Below are 19492 nucleotides of genomic sequence, written 5' to 3'. Positions count from 1 at the left end.
TTGTGGCTAGTATAAGCCCCAATCGCATAATTTAATCAGAACTGTAATTGAGGGAACCATTTAGTTAAATGTATTAACATGCACAGTGCTCTCCTCTCAAATGAGGGATGCATATTCCTGGTAACAGGAACATAGTGAATGCTCTTGACCGAGTCACACTATTTTTTTTATAGACATGCCTTAAAAATCTGTCATCCAATTGTGATACAACTTATATGAACATTCATTAGCACCTGGTTTTATTTTTTAGATCTTCAGAATATGAGTTAGGATAACTGATTGGTTTTCTTGGGACAATGAAAGTTACATCTTTGGAACCACTCCCTTTAATTTGAAATATAGTTTGCTTTTAAGTATGTATGTGTTTAGAAGTTTTTTCAAAGCATGTTTTTATGAAGAAAATAAAGTTTTGATATTCATGAAACTTTTCTCGACTATTGATGTCAAACTTTTTTTATTCATAAAAACAATATTTAAATGAGTTAGTTAAATAATGAAAGCTTTATGAATAGAGTATTTTTTTCTTTTAAACCTGCAGACAGGTTTACTGATTTTAAATCGTCGATTTTACATCAATCTTGTTTTTTCTTTTACTACCTATTTTTTATATAGTTTCTCAAAGAAAAGACATGGAAAGTATGTTTTTAAAAAACTTCACACACAAACATCTAAAACTCTTAGGCCCTGATTTTTAAAAGGGGCAAAATAAGAACTAGGTCGCAAAGTGATTTCTAAAACTTGATTTGGGTGACTAAACTTATGGCTTTCAAAGGGTTCCTATAAAATGTGTCATTTTGTTGAACCCTTAAAAATATAAATAACTTGATTTAGTTACATAAATCAGGTAATACAAATCATTTTGCGACCTAGTTCTTATTTTGCCCCTTTTGAAAATCAGGCCCTTAATGTCTGTGAACTAAAAAAAAATTGCATACTAAGGCCTAATTTAATTTAAATTGTTACACACTTGTGGTTCTCTTATCAAGTAATTAAAGTGAATACACATTGTCCAGTTTTGAATGTTACCCCTGTATGCTAAGGACGTTTCTGGAACCTATTTACTTATAAACAGAAAATAATTTCTAAAAACAACAAAATAATTTATTTTGTTAACAACCGTAATGCCTCAGGCCACTATGACACTATTATGATGATGATGATGATGATGATGATGTCTGAAATTGGTTGTACTTGTCTGAAGAGATGTTTGTAAAAAGGGCTTCTAAAAATCTGTACTAGGCTTAGGTTAGTGCAACTCATTTTCTCAACAAGTAACAGCCTCTCTGAGAATATACCATAGTTATAGTTATACTTAAAATTCTGCACTCCAACATATTTTTGTGTTATAAAATTGACGTAACTATGATCTAATTTAAATATTGTATTCCTCAGTTTATTACTTTCTAATATTTTGCAAATAAACATACATAACGCATTACATAATAATGGAGATTAAATTAATTGCAAAGCTTGTGCCCTGGCCAGCAATTAGCGTCCTTAAAATGCAAGTAGAACTCAAGTATTTAAGATTATCGGAAGATGCTTTTCCCATTATCAGTGATTGGTACTGAAAACAATACAAAGATTGAAGATGAATGTGAAAGCAGGGAATCTCATCTTGTAATTACAACTTTTTAAATGGTAACACCCCATTTTAAGGTATGTTTGGCAGTTTAAAACATGTTTAAATGGGGGAATATTTGGAAATCCCCTTAAACTATGGTCAGCACTTAATAAATTAGTGAATAACCTTGTTTCATATACAATACATATGTCTGCAACTGTATAGGTGTAAAAGACAAGACTGTGCTGATGCCAAACCTAGTTAAGTGTGAAAGGGGATTTTCATTCTTATGCACATTACAATATAATTAACATGACAATGCATGATGCAATAATGATGGGAATGATGTAGTAATAATGACCATGATGAAACTTCAGAAAGCCTTTTTAGAAGGTGTGACAGGATGGCTTTACAGGAGTGATGTTAGACAAGAAACAGTCTCAACAAGGAATGGCTGTGCAAAACTGAAGCACAACGGCACTCCGCATGTTTATTTCAAATAATAAAACAAAGGATTTAAACAAAACACCAAACAAAAAGGGCCAAACAAACAGTAACAAGTAGTATGCTGGTTGCGAAACCAGCATATGTAGCAAATGTTCACTTCTCTTCAAGGTTTACTTTCCTTTACCACCAGACTCGTTCCGCCTCTCGAACACACTTCACAGTGCAGCCAACGCTGCAGGTATTTTATATTCTGGACGAGGGGTTAACTAGCTAGTAATGATCTTATTACCCTTCGGCCATAGTCTGCACGAGTTTAATAAGGATGCGTGACTGTCAGCTAGTTAAATAATCAGTAGCTGATCAGTCACGCATCCTCACGAGGCTTTTAAAATATAAACAGTGCAAAACAATAACAAATAATATTGGCTACATATAAATCATAATATAAATAAATAATAAACAAAGGGGCGGGACACTCCACCACAAGGCAAAACATATTATAGTTCACATTTGGAGGATGCCACAATGATAAATAATTTGTTTTATTTATTATTCATTTAAGATTTTGAGTAATTTGGTCTGGTTTGGTAACTATTCACAAACCACCGTTTGCAATATCTTAAATGTTACATTTACAGTATTTGGAGGTAGAGCTACAACTGTTATACTATCCATTTTTTTCCATAATTTGAAAAAAAAATCAGTTTTTTTAATAATCTAAAAAATCACCAACCCTGCCTGCAGAGCATTTATGGGGTCCATTGTTGTATATGACCTAAAAAGAAGTACGGTATACGCAATTTTGTAAAACATTTTTGTGCAGTGTTTCTAACTTCTTGTGTTAAATGTATTTTGCTGTAGGATTTCAATTGAAGTTGCTCTGTATCAAGGAAATGTATAACAACCATTGCAGTATTAATATTTTTCCCCTCAAACTTAAGCCAAACCCAGCTACTGAGACGAATTATTTTTAAAAGCTATCTAATTTTTGTTTTTGTCTTTTTGTTTGAATTTATTTCAGCTATTGAAGAATCCTGAACTTGGAAGGAAGAAAGCCCAGCAATGACAGGCCCTTATGATGACACTACTTCTGTTATGTTCGAGGTTTCCAGTGACAGCTTTTGGGAGGTTTGGCTTGAAACTGAGAAGCTGATTTAATGTCACACCCTCTGTTAAAACCTGTGCCAAAATTGAACCCAGTAAAAGATTTAATTAAGTGCAGCTGTTTTATACAAACATCACTGCAGTAGACCAACAAAATGATTATTTAAATATTTGTTTTTTCACAGTACAAAAATGACCACATGAAACACGTAAAGTTTTTTTGGATTTAGTGGTTCCAGCTAACAAATTTCGATTTGTTTTTATGTTGCTACTGTTTTTAATTTCCAGACTTTCAGATCAATATCAAACGTCATGCATTTAATGAAACCATCAAGGGAAAAAAAAAAAAAACCTTTGTCTTTGTTCGTTTTCAGTTGTGTATAACTAGCAAGCTTTATTAAGATAAATCGCAGTATTCTTTAGGAAAAAATGCCTGCTCCAACCTGCTTAAAAATGGTGCCCTCTACTTCCTGGGTCTGTTCACTTCCTGTGCTGTAGGTATTAGTATCCCAGCTGACCCCTCCTTAGAATCTTGTGTACAGCATGGAATGTGAGAGTAAGGCTCTGCTAAGGCCCCTCCCCCTGCTAAACTCTTAAAGGAAAGAACTGAAATCAGTAAAGGGGTGAACAGGGTGTGCAGTGGTTTACACGTTCTGTGTAATATAAATATTTTTCTTCTTTCCGTGCTTGAGATCGGAAACTATAAGCGTACAGTAAGACGCATTGATGATGGGAACAGGCTGTGTAATGACCTCATGAACTGCATCCATGAACGTGCACGTATAGAAAAGTCTTATGCCCAGCAGCTTACAGAATGGGCTAAACGGTGGAAGCAAAATACAGAAAAAGGTACGTTTTTAAAGTAAATACAATTGGGATAATATTTAAAATCTTAAAATGTGCTTCTTATCTCCAAGTCCAGATTTGTTTTATTTAATGTTTTGAATGCAGTTGTCTCAGCTTGTGCAAATTGAAAATGTGAAACAGCACGATGGAGCATGCTGGTCAGATTTTAGATGCTCTTTGATTAATTATTCTGTAATACTCCATTGAGGAGTAAATATCGTAACATTGTGTTAAAGGGTACATAAGAACCGTTTCTATTTTATTGTGTTGCTACAACTGTTTACGTAAGGTGTGTACCCCCTTTTTTTTTTTTTTTTTTTTTTTTTTTTTTTTAAATATCATTTGCATTGAATCACATAGGACCACAGTATGGGACTTTAGAACGAGCCTGGACTGCTATAATGACTGAAGCAGAGAAAGTCAGTGAGCTACACCTCGAAGTGAAAGGGCTGCTAATGAGTGAAGATTTTGAGAAGGTCAAAAACTGGCAAAAAGAGGTCTTTCATAAACAAATGATAGGAGGGTTTAAAGAAACAAAGGAAGCTGAAGATGGATTTCGAAAAGCTCAGAAACCATGGGCAAAGAAACTCAAGGAGGTTTGTTCTTTTTTTAATGGAAGGTTACATGGGTGGCAGTTTCTTTTTTTTCTTCCCCTTATTTAAGATTGCATGCATGTTTATATGCATAGTGTGTGTGTGTTCATAGTTCCCTTAATCCTTACCAGTGTATAGCAAAAGGACATCAGTACTGGATCTCCAGCCAAGCCCCACCCCTTGTTCGCTGTATTTATCACATACCTCTTCATAGTCGTGCATACTGATAAATCCTTTCCTGATCACTTGTGTTATCACCAAACTCCTTAATAATGCGATCTAGGTCATTATTTTATTACTATAACATCTCAAAAAGCTCTGCAAATGGCTGTGATATTCTTTGAGCGCTGGATGTGTATCTTTATTTGTGTCCATGTTATCTCTGTGATGCACGGGCTATATGTATTGCTCAGCTATGCTCCTTTTTTCTTCGGCTCCTATCGGTCTCACCTGGCCATTGAAAGGTTTTCTCTGCTTTTCCAGAGGAGAAACGACTAGAGACCTGTGCTCGACGACCTGGCCCGACATAGGACTGCAAAGGGTTAAAGAAATATTAAATTTAAAGTGTGCAAAAAAATTCAGCAAAAACCCTTTGTGTTGGTAACTTGCTGGCTGGGAGGCTTTTCCTTTATTTAACCCTTTATTGTATGTGGTGCAGAGAGTTTACTGGAACTTACTGTTTCTGACAGGGATGCATAGTCTTGTGGAAACTCCTATTGAGAATCTCAGTAGTAATAAATAAATATTCTGTGATTCTCTGTCAGGTTCAGTTGTTTCGCACAACTCCCATATGAATAACACAACACTTTACCACATACATTTGCATACATTGTTTGTGAATATTCTTATGTCCCTTTTTTGACCGTTAGAATAGGAACTGTCTCTGTCCCTTAAGCGCCTCAAATACCAACACTGTCGTTACCAGTAAGGCACTTTGATAGACCTACAGTACTGGTTACAGGAGTTTATTAGGATCTGCTTTCCTATTTTTCATTTTTTTGTGTAATGGTAATTACAAAAACTGGTCTCTGTCTATGATTTTCAAGTTTTGAAATTGTTGTCACACATGGAATATCTATTGTAGCTTGCCAAGCAGGGAAAACAAGTTCAGTTCCCACAGCCTTGTTTTAAAACATGTTTTTATTGTGTGTGTTCTCATTTAAATTTGGTGACATAAGCAGCTAATAATATTTTATTATTTTGTTTAAGATGGACTCTACTAAGAAAGCCTATCATGCTGCCTGCAAAGATGAGAAGCTAGCAATATCCAGAGAAAATGCCAGCAAACTAGATCCAAACATGAACCCAGAGACCATGAAGAAACTACAAGACAGAGTAGAAAAGTCCAGCCAGGAAGTTCAGAAGGTGAGTAAAGACTCTGTCTTAATAATAATAATAATAATAATAATAATAATAATAATAATAATAATAATAATAATAATTTTGTTTTTCAGCTGATTTTGCTTAATATTCTGAAAGTTAAAGACATATGCACAGGCATTTTCCAGTAATGAACTCTGTTTCTATTTGCATAACTTATATTTCTAGCTGTTTCTCTGGAATACACATGAGGAACAAATCCATTCCTGATAGTAGGGTTCTTTCAAACCCCATCTTATGTTTGAATGGCTTATACAGGAATTAAGGGGGTAATTCATTGCAGTTCATGGAGCTGTAAAGTATATATATTTTCAACTATTTTATTTCTCAAAGATGAAGGAAAAATATAAAAAATCACTTGAAGAACTGGATAAGTGCACTCCTCAGTACATTGAAAATATGGAGCAGGTGTTTGAGCAATGCCAGCAGTTTGAGGAGAAAAGACTTATCTTCTTCAGAGAGGTTCTGCTAGAGGTCAAGAAGCATTTAGACCTGTCAACCAACCCCAGGTAAAAACTGAGTCCCAACTATTGTATTTGCGACTTATTGCAACACTAATGCTGATTCTTGTAATCAGCATTTGTAACCACCCCACCCCCTCCCAAACACAGGCTGGCATGCACTGGCATTGATAATTAAATTGTTGTGCATCAGTACCAACATTCACCGATCTGTGTCAGCTAGATAAGCTACAGCATGTTTGGATACACCCCCATGCTCATTCTATGCAAATAGGATTTGTTTGGCTGATTGGGAAAGTCACAAGGTTCAGATGATTTGATAGTTTATTTTTGTTTTTTGTAATATTTTATTAATTCATCATTTGTGTTGGGCCACTCAAGATGTGCAGTGTTTTCTTTTCAGCTATGTTGGTATTTATCAGGATCTGGAACAGACTATTCAAATGGCTGATGCTGAAGAGGACCTGAAATGGTGGCGATCTAACAATGGGCCAGGAATGACTATGAACTGGCCACAGTTTGAGGTGAGAATGCAGAGTGCTTAACCTTTTTCAAAGAACAAATACAAAACCTAAATAGAGACGTGAATACTGTATTTTCATTATACTCATTGTTTGTTTCAGTCATTTTTTGTGTTCATTTAAAATATTTTTTCACAACATTGTACCCAGTTTGATAATTTGTCCAGTAGGAAGGATGGCAAGATGTAGAAAAAGAAAAACTTGCAGCATACCTTAACTACAACAAATAGTTTGTTTTTTTTTGTTTGGAAACAAAATAAAAAACACATACATACACTATAAATCATAAATACATACAATGAATATGACACAATAACACTAACACAAGTACACATATAGACATCAAACATGGGTGTCACAACAACAAATAGTTTGACTAGTTTATGCTTACTGTAAGGGTCCCTGCCTGGAGTAACGTTCTGGAGTTAATTTGCATCACACATCCCCTGTCCTCACAGTTGGTTACACAGACCACCAACAGTTAGGTACAGCGACCTGCTAGTGTAGTACAGTACCTTTACAGAGTTCGACATAAAGGTTTGCTAAGTTTCCGATATTACTGCATAAACTGTTAACTGCAATGTGCTTCACTTAATGAGCACCCAACTCCATTCACTGTAATCATGTACCAACAATGCATTTCCTTCGTTAGGTGGGATTAAATGTCAGTCACCCAGAAGCCCAAACCTTGAAGGTGCAGAGCTAGAAATATATAAATATAATATATAAAGGATCATTCAAATACCTTTATAGATACTAATAAAACGTAACATTGCCTTAGTAAGGTTTACATTTCAGTAATCCTGGGCCTGTTACAGTATATTCTGTACTGCCCCCCCCCCCCCCCCCCCCAATATTTATAGTAACACAACCTTGATGCAAAAATATACAGGAGTCTCTAGAACTAGACCTGTTTGGCAAGTTCATGCCATGGATCATCTGCAAAAGGTTTTGCTGTATAAAAGATGCAAATCTTTTAGAGTAGTTGAGACTCCTCCTATCCAAGTGTGACCCACCCAGGATTTGGCAAAATTTTTCCACTTCAGTAATGTTGGAATGTTTTGTTTTTTGTTTGTTTTTTTAAATGAAATGCATACTCCTTGTCTTTAACAAGTGCAGTTACACTGGTGCCTCTAATTGCTTAATGGATACCATGGATGTCTTTACTGAGCATCTACCAGAGTCTAAAACACCCTGTAAAAAAAGCTATTCCTGATGTAGTCTTTTTCTTGTTGCTGTAGTGTTTTGCTGTTCTGTATCGCCTGCATCCAAACAATTGTTAACCTTTTTAACAGAGTAACGATCAACCCTTGGCACTGCAGAATAAAAGGTGGTCCATTTTAGTGAGTTGTATAAAAGGGGGTATTTTAAAAAAGGTGTGTTTTTTTTTTTTTCTTTGCTATTAAGAGCACCAACAGAAATCCGCAGCTTTTATTATTCATGCTGTCTTCTGTTTTCAAATGCTGAAGGGTGAAGTGTTTTTTAGAATATTACTAAATTAGTTCTCACAATAACAGTGAGTAAAATTAGCCCGTTATAAGTACATTCTATACAACTGGATCGTACCAAAACATAGTAACTAGACCTACTGTTGTGCTCTCTTTTAATCCTCAAAAAATTAAAACTACAGTTTGAACTATTATTCAAAACAGAGCCACATTACTACTGTAACTAACCCTGGATCTGAGGATTATCTGTGAAGCAACAGCTGGTTAAAGTGTCCTTTGGGTCACCTGGGTCAGCACCATTAATTTTAGTAATTTATCACCAGGGGCCAGTTGTACTAATGAGATCAAAAAACAGGATCAGATCCGGGCTCACTGTAGCCGGATCTTGAGAAGGCGTTGTACTAAATGGAGCTTGAGCAGGCTCCACTGATCCGATTCTGGCGCCACGCCACTTAATTTATAAAACATTCAATGAAGCTCTGATCCCACTCTGATCTTGGTCAAAATAGGATCAGACCTTGTTTGTTAATTTAGTTATGGTACCTAGTGTTAATCTGTATCGTCGTCTTCCTTGCCGAAAACGTCGAGGGTTTTGCCTATCTTTAAAAACCCCACTAATACGTGTCTGACGGTTTTGAATAAAACTAATTACGTTTAGTTCATCCATTTTTCAAAAATGGGATCAAGTTCTGATCCTGCTCAAAAGCAAGATCAGATTTGAGGTCAGATCACTGAGCACTGATCCGTTTAGTACAACACGACTAGGATCAAGTTCTGAGCCCGGATCAGGGATTGGATCCCTTTACTACAACCGGCCCCAGCAGTCCGTCGCGTGTCAGGCTGCTCTAGTGCCACAGTATGGGTGGACATTATAAAAAGGAAGGGGTTTGGCAATTGTCTCCATGTAGCTTTTCTAATTGGTGCAACAAAGATTGACACTGGGGTGGTTTTTTTTCTCTGTCGATCTGGCGCTTCATTGGTACACTGTGTTTATGCGTGTAGTAGGCGTGCTATGGTATCAGTTCCACGGTGATGTGATAATGTTACTGACAAGCGTTTTTTCTGAGTTTGTTCTATATTTAAAATGGCATCTCTAAACAAAGGAGCCCACGTTGGGAAGTATTTTGAGGAACTGGACGAGAAATGTAAATAATTATGCCAAACAAAATTGGCTTACCACAAAAATACAAATTCAGTGCTTCACAGTTTTGAAATGAAAACATTCAGATTTATTGTGGATAAACCATATAATTTTGGGCAAAGTTACTTTATTTAAAAACAAACAAAAAAAAAACAGAAACCTACAACAAAAAACAGAATAGGTTCCTGTTTTTTTGTTGTTAAATGAACCTTTAAGAAAAACACTATTCTAAAAACATTATACTATCCAAAAATGTGTTTGATATGTATATAGTTATATCTCCACTAGCAACTTAATTACAACCATAGATATAAACATTAAAATATGCTTTGTGTGTGTTTTTTTTTTTCTTTAGTTTGTAGTTTGCGATGCTAAAACATTATTTGCTTATTTAGGGTTTATTTGCTTAGAAAATAATAACTAGGGCTGTCAGTATCAGAATGTAATATGAAGAGTGTTTGTGTATATGTAGATATGGTTTAAATGCTGACACTGGAAAGTATTTAACCGTTCATAAAAATGTACCAAAAGCACATCCCTAGTCCGCACTTTCCTGCCACCAAAAACAATCTTGATATGTGCGTTTCCTTTTATAAACTTTGAGCAATTCCATTTGCAGTCTAGAGGTATCGACTGTGACAGTATGGTAATGCAGTGAATTACCATATGTAGATTGTTCTACAGTAAGTCTATGTACCTGTTTACTGTAGTTCTCCTAGTGACATTTCCCTTACACAGCAGTAACATGAATGATTTTGCCAAAATACACATCAAGGCAGTCAGTGAAAAGATTCCATGGTGGTGTTTACTGGTGTCTCAGAAGCTATGGATGGTGCTTGTTCTTGTGTTGCTGGCAACATTTGATGCTTTGCACCCCATTTATGTAGCATAACGCTGGTAGAATATTTGCTTTGAATTTCTTACACAAAAAAGTTGTTGTGTGTGATGCCATCTCTTGTTCTATTCAATCCATGCTTGGTGGTGAAATGGAGAGGACTCCAGTCTTACCAACTGAAGTAACTTAAAAAAAAATGATGGTGAGTAAGTAGATTCAAGAAAAAATGCACAGAGTCCTTTTCTTCAATCAGTTGCCAGGTTTATTGAAATATGCAGGGAGTCTGGTCCCAGGTACAGGACAAACAGAATACTCATCATTACAATGTTTGCATGACATTAAATACCCTTCTGTATAGATGGTCCACCTCCCCTTTCTCTGACACTTAACCAATGGTCAAGGTACAACACATTATTCTGTTAATTTAGTGTGTGTGTGACAACCTCTGAACTCAGTGCATTCTTCACATTCCTGGAGAAAAAAGGTCCATAAATCTGCCCCTTTGATCCTAGTGGCATTATCTCTTTCGATCTCTCTGAGAACCTCTGGGTCCAATGCCAGTCCCTGGGAGCCTTTTAGCCCCTTTATGCTTTTCAATCCAAAGTCCTACAGCCTGGCCCCTTCTGGTCCACAGCATTGTTATCTTTTTAGCTTGCAGTCAATGCTGGGCAAGAGTTTGTAGACGCATCGTCTCTATCAATTGTAAGCAGTACATGCAATTTGAACCACAGTCTGCTATCTGCAATATTAGTCTCTTTTCAGAAAAAAACATCAGTATAGCTCTGCCAGTCCACATGCATAGCAAACTGCTAATCCATTCTCAATCCATGTTTTCCAACACCAACTCAGCAACTGTCATGAGCACCAGTATTAATAGAAATTTGCAAAATGTGAAAATGTGCGATTCCAGCTGCTTTGCAGTAGAAAAACTGATTCTTCTGTTCTCCATATAGTTGTTTCACTGACCTTTGATTAGCTCTAATCTTGGACTACCTAGTGTTACCAAAGGTAAGCTGGTCCATGATCAGTGCTAATCAGGCTCTGTGATACCAGCCATTTGTTAGCTCTGGAATTGAACATCATTGGCATGGGAGAGCAAAATACAGGCATTCAAAATAGTATAAGAACCATGAAATAGGAACGAGAAATCAACACAGATCATATGAGACAGAGGATCTGCACCTTTTATCCTTCCCTCTTTCCCAGAAATAGTGCAGGAAATAGCTTTAAAAATTCAGAACTTAAACACAGTGTGGGTTGTGCCAGTGTATGGAGGAATGCTTATGTATTTGGATTTGAAATGCACCTGTGGTTTCACTGTTTCAGAGTTTTATGGACAAATAATAATGTATTTGTTTGTTCGTTTTTTGCTTTTTTTATTTGTCTTTTTTTAGGACTGGTCTATAGATGTGAACCGTTCACTCAGTAAAAGAGAGAAGAAGAAGCACACAGATGGTATAACTCTGACTGGGATGAACCAGACCTCTGAGCAGGCAGCCCAGGTTTCAAAGCACAGCAGCAGGTAAAGTTAGGCAAACAAACAGCATGTTAGAAACTGACAGTTCCTAAAAAAAAAAAATTGCATTTGTTCTGTAAGTCAAATAAGTGTTTTTATTGACAAATGGTCTTTTGCAGCTCTGGTCATTAACAAGTTATACAATATCTGAATGCATACACTTCTTTCATGCTGTTTTTTCCAACTGGATTAGAAATGGCCACAATCAGTAAAGGTTAGTTTCAACTTTTTAAAATATATTCATCGGTGCTAAACTGAGTTGTGCAGTGATAACAGTGGTGAGATAAGGAAGGTAATGTGAGCTGTGTGCACAGATATGCAAATATATGCAGTATGTGCGAGTAGAGGAGACTAGTAATCTAAAAGCCCTGGAAAAGTGCTCATTGTGTATATCAGCATTCTTGGATAGTTTAAAAATGCCTTGTAGACCTGTTGCAGTATATCACAATTATTTTTTATTATGTTAGTACACAATGTCTGCAAGGTAAAATAACTGCCTGCACGGTATGTATTTGTCACAACTGCAGTCAAATACCTGGACATTTCTCTTGGGTTATTCAGTATAACAACTTTATTGCAGTATAGATGCACAAATCGTGTATGACAGGGTTTCCATGGGAAAATAAAAATAAGTCTCAAATTTTTTCCACGCTGTTTTGGTAGTAGCTTTTGGGTAATTTTGGTTTCCATGTAAGTTTCTTTTAGGGAGAGAAATTCTCCTTCCAAATGCAAACAACCGAATTAATATTAAAATAAGGGGGGGGTAAATTTAAATGTTTCTGGCTGTGTTCCAGTTTTGCATTCACAGCTACTGATATCATGCAGCTTTCTTTAACTGAGTTTCCACAAAGTTTTTAGGTTGTGTTGAAGAACCGCAAGTGCAGCCTGCCTCATTTGGCCATCAAAACAATACAATAAAAAAAAAAGCAAGGAAAACAAAACAAACGAAGACATAACCAACTGCAAAAAAAACCCAAACAAAAACATTCTATTAGAAACCGTTGTGTACTATTTGCTGATTATTTGACTGCATATATATTTATTATAAACGTATTATACACATACATATATACATTTTTCCTACAGAACCGTAGCTTCAGTAATTCTGATCCTTACAGTAGAAAATGATCCAGTAATAATGTTTCTTGTAGTATATTTTCAAAACACTGGTAGTAAATCTATAATAGGCTACCCTACTCTCCCACATTTCCCACTACATAATAATAATAATAATAATAAATACCTGAATCCAAATTCAGCAGGGAAAGTGCAAGGCTCTCGTCAGTGTAATGTTATATTTATTTATTTTGTTGTTTGTTATTGGAGATCCAGTGTACCGCTAGTCCATAGAAGTTCAACAGACATCTCATGGGGGAGGGGGGGGGGGGGGGGGGGGGGGGGGATTGGAGATCCAGTGTACCGCTAGTCCATAGAAGTTCAACAGACATCTCATGCTAATCCAGCTGGGCATTTTTGTAACTTTCTGGCACTTCGTTCTGTAGATCTTGCAGCTGATGTTAATTCCTGTATTGGTCTTTTTGAACAAATTCGTAGAACCAAATCCCCATGTTTTCTACTAAAACAAATCTTGCTCAGTGAATTAGGTTTAAGGGATTTTACTCAACTCTATAGGTGGTCACTCAAGTATGGTAATGTCAGTAGACCACAGACCAGAGACCACTGCCACGAATTCCCAGCTATGCTAATTTATTATTATTGTGTGTGAACTCAGTCTCACTTGAAAGACAGAACACAAGGAGGTTAAGTGACTTGCTCAGGGTAACACAATTTTATTGTAAAGGGCTGAATTTTTTAATTTGTGGTTGAGAATTTTTTTAAGCTTGCTTGTAAAACAAATAAACTATAAAGCATTATCATTTTGATAGCAATAATTTGAAACGTTGAATAAATGGTGTGCCACGTAAATTTTATTATTTCTTTTTAACACTGAATGAAGAGGTCTCTAAACCCCTCATACTGTATGCTTATTTTTTCCTATCTGGTCAATTTGTGCTGCTTTTTAGCGTGAGAAGGTGATTTACCCAGCCTTTTCAATTGTACAATGTTTTGGCCATGCACTGTATAGCGTGACGAATGTGCTTGATATGTGCATGTATGTCACATACTCAGGACAATAGAGAGAGAATTGAGTTTCTGAACCTCATGGAAATACCGCCTATATTGGTGCTATATGAGAAAACTAGAAACAAAGAAAAGGGGGGGGGAAATAAATACATTTGTATTGTTTGCATGTCTGCTTAATGATGTTTGGAATCAAGGGTGCTCCGATTATAATGCTTTCTATTTCCTGTATAGCTACCTTAGTGTGCCGAATAGCTCAGTACAATCCAGTTATAACCCATTTGAAGAGGAAGCCGAAGAAGAAGCAGTAGTGGAGGAAGAAAAAAACAGCAGTCCTGTCAGTGAAAAAAAAGAGGAAATTAAAACCAAAAAGTTGGTGAAAGAACATTTTAATTGTTTTAATTCTGTCTTTTTCCCTTCTTACATTTTTTTTTCTGAGTGTTTCAGGTTGCTGTGTTTCCTAATGCATGGACACTGGATTTACACTTTCTTTACACTGTTCTGAACAATATCTTGTTTTTCTGATTATGGGACTGACTTTGACTGATAAACCTGTCTTGATTTTCTTTTGTCTCCTGCTTATATACAGTCAAACCTGAAAAAAATGACTGTCAAAGGTGGTATTTTTCTACAGGTGATTTAACATAGGAAGTATGCCTACTATAGAAATGTTGTTCAGGTTTGATTGTATATGTTGGGTCCCTTGTTTTACCTGTGAGTGCAATCTCCAAGTGTCTGTCTGCAAAAACTGTTTTTGCTGTCCTGAATGATATTGTTGTAGTGTTTGTGGCAGCATGGTGCTCTCTTCTGGTAGTAAGGCTCATTAACACATCTCTCGGTTCAAGCTATTTATACTGACGTGATCCCGTTCTACCGGGTGAAATCATTTACCCATGCGTTGCAACTGTTGTTAAATGTTCAGTTCCTGTGGGGGTAGGTCCGGGTGGAATAAACTCAAGTAATTTTATATTGGGAATATTTGCTCCTAGAGGCCCCAGCAATGCTTTAAAAAACAAAACTAGTGATTTGTTAGTTTATTGAGTTTATTCAATGCCCTCGGGGTGGAAACGGTCATGAATGAAACATGATTTATAATTCTAAAATGAGTTTTCTAAGCAACTGTGCCACACACACTTTTTTATTAGATTTTAACAATTGCTGGGGGAAAATGGAATGGGATTCAACTTCATGTTTACAAAAAAAAAAACATTTTAGCTTTTAAACTTAACTTTTAAAATTATTTATACTTCAGTAAATGTCTCCATGTGTTTTGTTGAAGTACACCATACTAAAACATAACAAAATATATTGCATTCATCAAAAAAACACAGTTACCAGCTTGTTTTAAGGGCTGTATATAATACATTCAATTGAATAACAAGTTTTTGTCAAATTATAACATTAATTGTACTGTGTGGTTTTTGTTTCTCTGGGTTGTTATAAGCAAGAGTGCAGTCCTTTGCTGAATGGCAGTTGATGGAATGGTGTTACAGTTTTGTTTCTAAGGGTCTTTCTTCTTTTCTGCAGTGTTAGTAGCTATGATAAAAATAAAGACTCGTCTGACGAGGAGACTAGCAACCCTTTCTCTACCAATGGCAACAGTAACCCCTTCGATGAGGAGCCATCCCCAGGGATAGAGGTGTCCGTACGGGCACTGTACGACTACGAGGGACAGGAGCAGGATGAGCTCAGTTTCAAAGCGGGTAACTTTTGTTGGTGCTCTTCTTGTACTCCCAAACTCTTGTTGTTGGGGGGTGGGGTTTAGATCCCAGTTTATATTAGTTAACACAAGAAACCACAACACAATTTTGCAGTTTGTTATTAAACGTATGTAAAATGACTACTCCTTTTTAAAGCATTTAATATTATATTCAGAGCAGTATATTTCAGTTGCAGTTGAAGCTTCCTCTATGTTTGTTATTTTTGGACAGTATCTGTAGTGTTTCTGTATGGGTAAGGTTATGGGTATTGTATCTGACAGGTAAGACATTGAGTCACTTTCTATTTCTTTTCCTTCATTCTTTTAAGGTGATAGTCTAACCAAAATAGGAAATGAGGATGAACAAGGCTGGTGCAAAGGACGGCTGAGCAGTGGCCAAATTGGCTTGTACCCAGCGAACTACGTGGAAGAAATCCAATAATAAAAGAATCAGTTGTAAGAATATGCTGCAGTGGTTGGTTCCTGTAAATCTTCCAAAGATTTGGATGAAAAAGTACATACTTAATGGTCATTGTTAACATGTGATCTTTGATCATATTTGAGGAGAGCTTGGACAGGAATACTGATCAAGGCTAGGTATTAAAACGTATTTATTCATTAGTACAATGCTGATTTGAAAATATTGTTAAATTGTAATAATAATAAAAAGGAGATGCCTTGTTCATTAATTAACCTAGCCTGCAGTCCAAAAGTTGCAGGTCCGTATTGTGACAAATGTCTGGAGTCTGATATTTGAATTGATTTTATATATTTTGTAGGGCTTGTACATATGATTTATTAAGGTAGCATATTACCTGTACCTTACACTTTTTTTTTCCATTTTATTTTAAACCTAGCACGTTACAAAATACATGCCTTTTAGCATTTTGGATGGTAATTTACTTTTGTTTCCAAAATAATTTTAAGTGATCTTTTTTACCTGTTACACCTGAACTAAGAATTTCTTGGAGAATTTTTTTGTTATTGCTTTCATCTTTTAGCATCACAATATTATGCCTATTTTATGCTGTACAGGAATGGGTGTATGTGTACATTAGAGGTTGGTTATAAACGTTTGCAATGTATGTTGACATTGCAGCCTTATGCTTGCTATAAGCATGGAAACTTTTTTTTTTTTTTTTTTTTTTTGACTGTGGTCATTGGTTACTTTTAATTTTTGATGGAAATATCAAGCACATAGCTGTGTGTATTTTTGAGATTCATATTTTAAGCCGTTTCAAAAACATACATATCTTGAAGAGGGAGGATTAGAATTACAGTTTTTATTAATATTAACACTAGAAGCCCCTTATCGATCTTGACTTGTTTTGCAAATATTACAACACGATTTTAAAAGTATAGATAGCAAACAAATGACACACAAAAAAATGTATTTCTCTTTTTTATATATCAAAAAGGAATTAATGAACAAATAAACTGGCCGAGGGAATATGTGCTTATTGAATTTTAAATGTAAATTGAAGACTGTTCATTTATAATAGATCTCTGTTTACTCTAAGTGATTTATTGCATTACTTTCTTGCTGTTTAAAATTGTGATTCAAATCAATTGTACAGTATATGATAATGGTAATGTCATAGCCATGTCTCATTGCTGTCTATCACAACAGTAATCAATAATTCAGATCACATAGATATATATATATATATTATATATATATATATATATATATATATATATATATATATAATATATATATATAAGATAACCTTGGCTGGGGGGGAAACAAAAAACACTTGTTTTTGAGCAATCGCTTATACGGCTTTTTATTTTATTTTTATTTTGCAGAAATATCAAATGTAAATTATGAAACTAACAATAGAGTAGCTATTTAGTTTTATGTATATACAGCATATAAAATATAAAAAATGTATTGGGTGGTCTTTTGAAGAAGCTGTTTAAGAAAAAAAAAAAAAGATAATGCTAACAAAAAAATTCCATATCCAGAAGTTTTACGGAAGTGATACTCTTATTCACTGATACTGCGTACTTGCACTATAATCTTCTAAACTTGTTCTCATGTCACTACCAAGCTAAGTACAGTACTCAAACTAGGCTAAGGAAACACACCTCTGTCACCCACGTATTTATTGTGTTTGATCATTCTTGCATAGTCATTTCATATGCGATAAAATCACATATACAGCTTTGTAAGTTTATTAATAACCACTTTACTGTGTTTAACACTTGTAATACTGTATGTTGCCTGCTGTCTTCACCGGGGGAGTTTTCTTATTAAATATAAACTGATTTGTATATGACTGCTTGATTGTTGTTAGGATGACTATTTTGTAATGTATGTCATTTTGTATTTGAATGTTGCCACCCTAATCACATATTTTCATGTTTTATACTGTGTGGAAGTTCTGGAATTTAAGTAGTTTTTTTTTTTTTTTCATTCAACAAGTAGTTTTTAACAATGTTGTCTTGCTTCTTGTCAATGCATGAATCAGGCCATGCCCATACTGTGCATTTTAAACCATCTTAAATTGCTTAGTAAGATTAGGGTTATACAGTATTATTATGTACCTGTATTGTAAACATGTACACAAGATAAGACGACAGAGGATATTTCAGCCAGTCGGAGCGCATGTTTCACCAGCTCTGTGCTACAACACAAAGAACAAAGACCCTCAATTCATGCCATCGACTACACCGTAGTGAGTTTACACTGCTTTATTCTCGGTTATATAACAACCAGACACTGCTCTCCCATTGTTTTCTATAGTCAGCTGTTATATTATTACTTAATGATGGGATGGCAAATGATGGCACTAATTAATACACCTGTTCTGAAACCGCTGCTTACTGATCAAAAGCTTGCTTGAGTATACAAAAGTAAACAAATAAATTATTTCAAAAAGTTGTAGTATAATAGTGATAATGGAACTCCCTCATTCATTTATTGACTCAGTGCTGTTTACCTTGTAACATGCCACAGCAGTGCCATTTCCCCTTAATTTCAACACATTCCCTCATACTCAATCTGCAGTTCTGGATGACTTCTACAGAGCATGATAGAAGAGTTTTCTACATTGTACACATCTGAAAGTAGGGTTTTTTCTTTTTCATTTGGGTCTTGGTTTCATAATTAACAACTTTGAGTGGTAAAAAAAAAAAAAAAAGCCACCAATAAAGCAGCAATAACCCATGTCTTTAGATGATACGTACACTTACAGCCTTACCGAGGCTGGGTGCTTTAGAAAGGGTTCATACAGTACTGATGTTCTGCTTCCCCAGTGAATGTAATAGAGGTTTATAAACAAACTGCTGCAAAAAAGTAGTATATAAAGAAGACAGGACTTTTGTTTACTCGTAAATCCAAATGAGGTGTCTGGGTTGAAACGATAATAGGTTGTTAGAAGAAAGGTAGGTGAAACTATACAAACAGAATTGTTAAGCTTTGGAGTGAACATATTCAGGGATAAGGCTGTCCTTCATAGAGTTAACCAAGTTGGTAATCCAATAAAATAAATACAGATATCTTTACAGGTACATGTACACTATTCGCCATAGGCTACATTACCTTCTCTTCATAACCATTATATATGTCTGTTTTAAGTCTGTGTACTACAACTACTAAGAAAGGTTATGAAGAGGTGGGAGTTGACTATGGATGGAGAAGCTAAGGATAAGGATAATACTCCACTGAACAAACCAGCCTTGTACTGTTTCTGATGTTCATGTTCCAAATGTGTTCTAATTTTATAAAAAAAAAAAAAAATACTATTATTATTATTTATAACTTCCAATAAATACACATTACAGAGTGTTTTTATAAAATATTTATATTTACTTACTAGCTTTCTGTTAACATTGTAACAAAAAATGAAT

The 19492-nt window shown here is 35.3% G+C and overlaps 1 protein-coding gene across 2 annotated transcripts in view; it reads left to right on the top strand.

Moving 5' to 3' along the window:
• The window catches only part of LOC121318446 (protein kinase C and casein kinase substrate in neurons protein 2-like), a 29159-nt gene extending 11821 nt beyond the window's left edge, over window positions 1-17338 (top strand). The window contains exons 2-11 of one of the 2 annotated variants that reach the window (XM_041255134.1): window positions 3033-3139; window positions 3808-3964; window positions 4322-4557; window positions 5764-5919; window positions 6268-6443; window positions 6799-6919; window positions 11735-11862; window positions 14173-14310; window positions 15466-15641; window positions 15967-17338. In XM_041255134.1, the coding sequence (XP_041111068.1) occupies window positions 3074-3139; window positions 3808-3964; window positions 4322-4557; window positions 5764-5919; window positions 6268-6443; window positions 6799-6919; window positions 11735-11862; window positions 14173-14310; window positions 15466-15641; window positions 15967-16079 (1467 nt within the window). In that variant the 5' untranslated portion in view covers window positions 3033-3073 and the 3' untranslated portion in view covers window positions 16080-17338. The remainder of the gene's footprint in view (window positions 1-3032; window positions 3140-3807; window positions 3965-4321; window positions 4558-5763; window positions 5920-6267; window positions 6444-6798; window positions 6920-11734; window positions 11863-14172; window positions 14311-15465; window positions 15642-15966) is intronic. The other variant, XM_041255135.1, reaches the window with a different exon arrangement.
• The last annotated feature ends 2154 nt before the right edge of the window (window positions 17339-19492 follow it).

This window comes from Polyodon spathula, chromosome 7, assembly GCF_017654505.1.
Source record: "Polyodon spathula isolate WHYD16114869_AA chromosome 7, ASM1765450v1, whole genome shotgun sequence".
Lineage (NCBI taxonomy): Eukaryota > Metazoa > Chordata > Actinopteri > Acipenseriformes > Polyodontidae > Polyodon > Polyodon spathula.
Note: the sequence above shows the minus strand (reverse complement) of the source record. Positions and strands in the feature narration are given on the sequence as shown.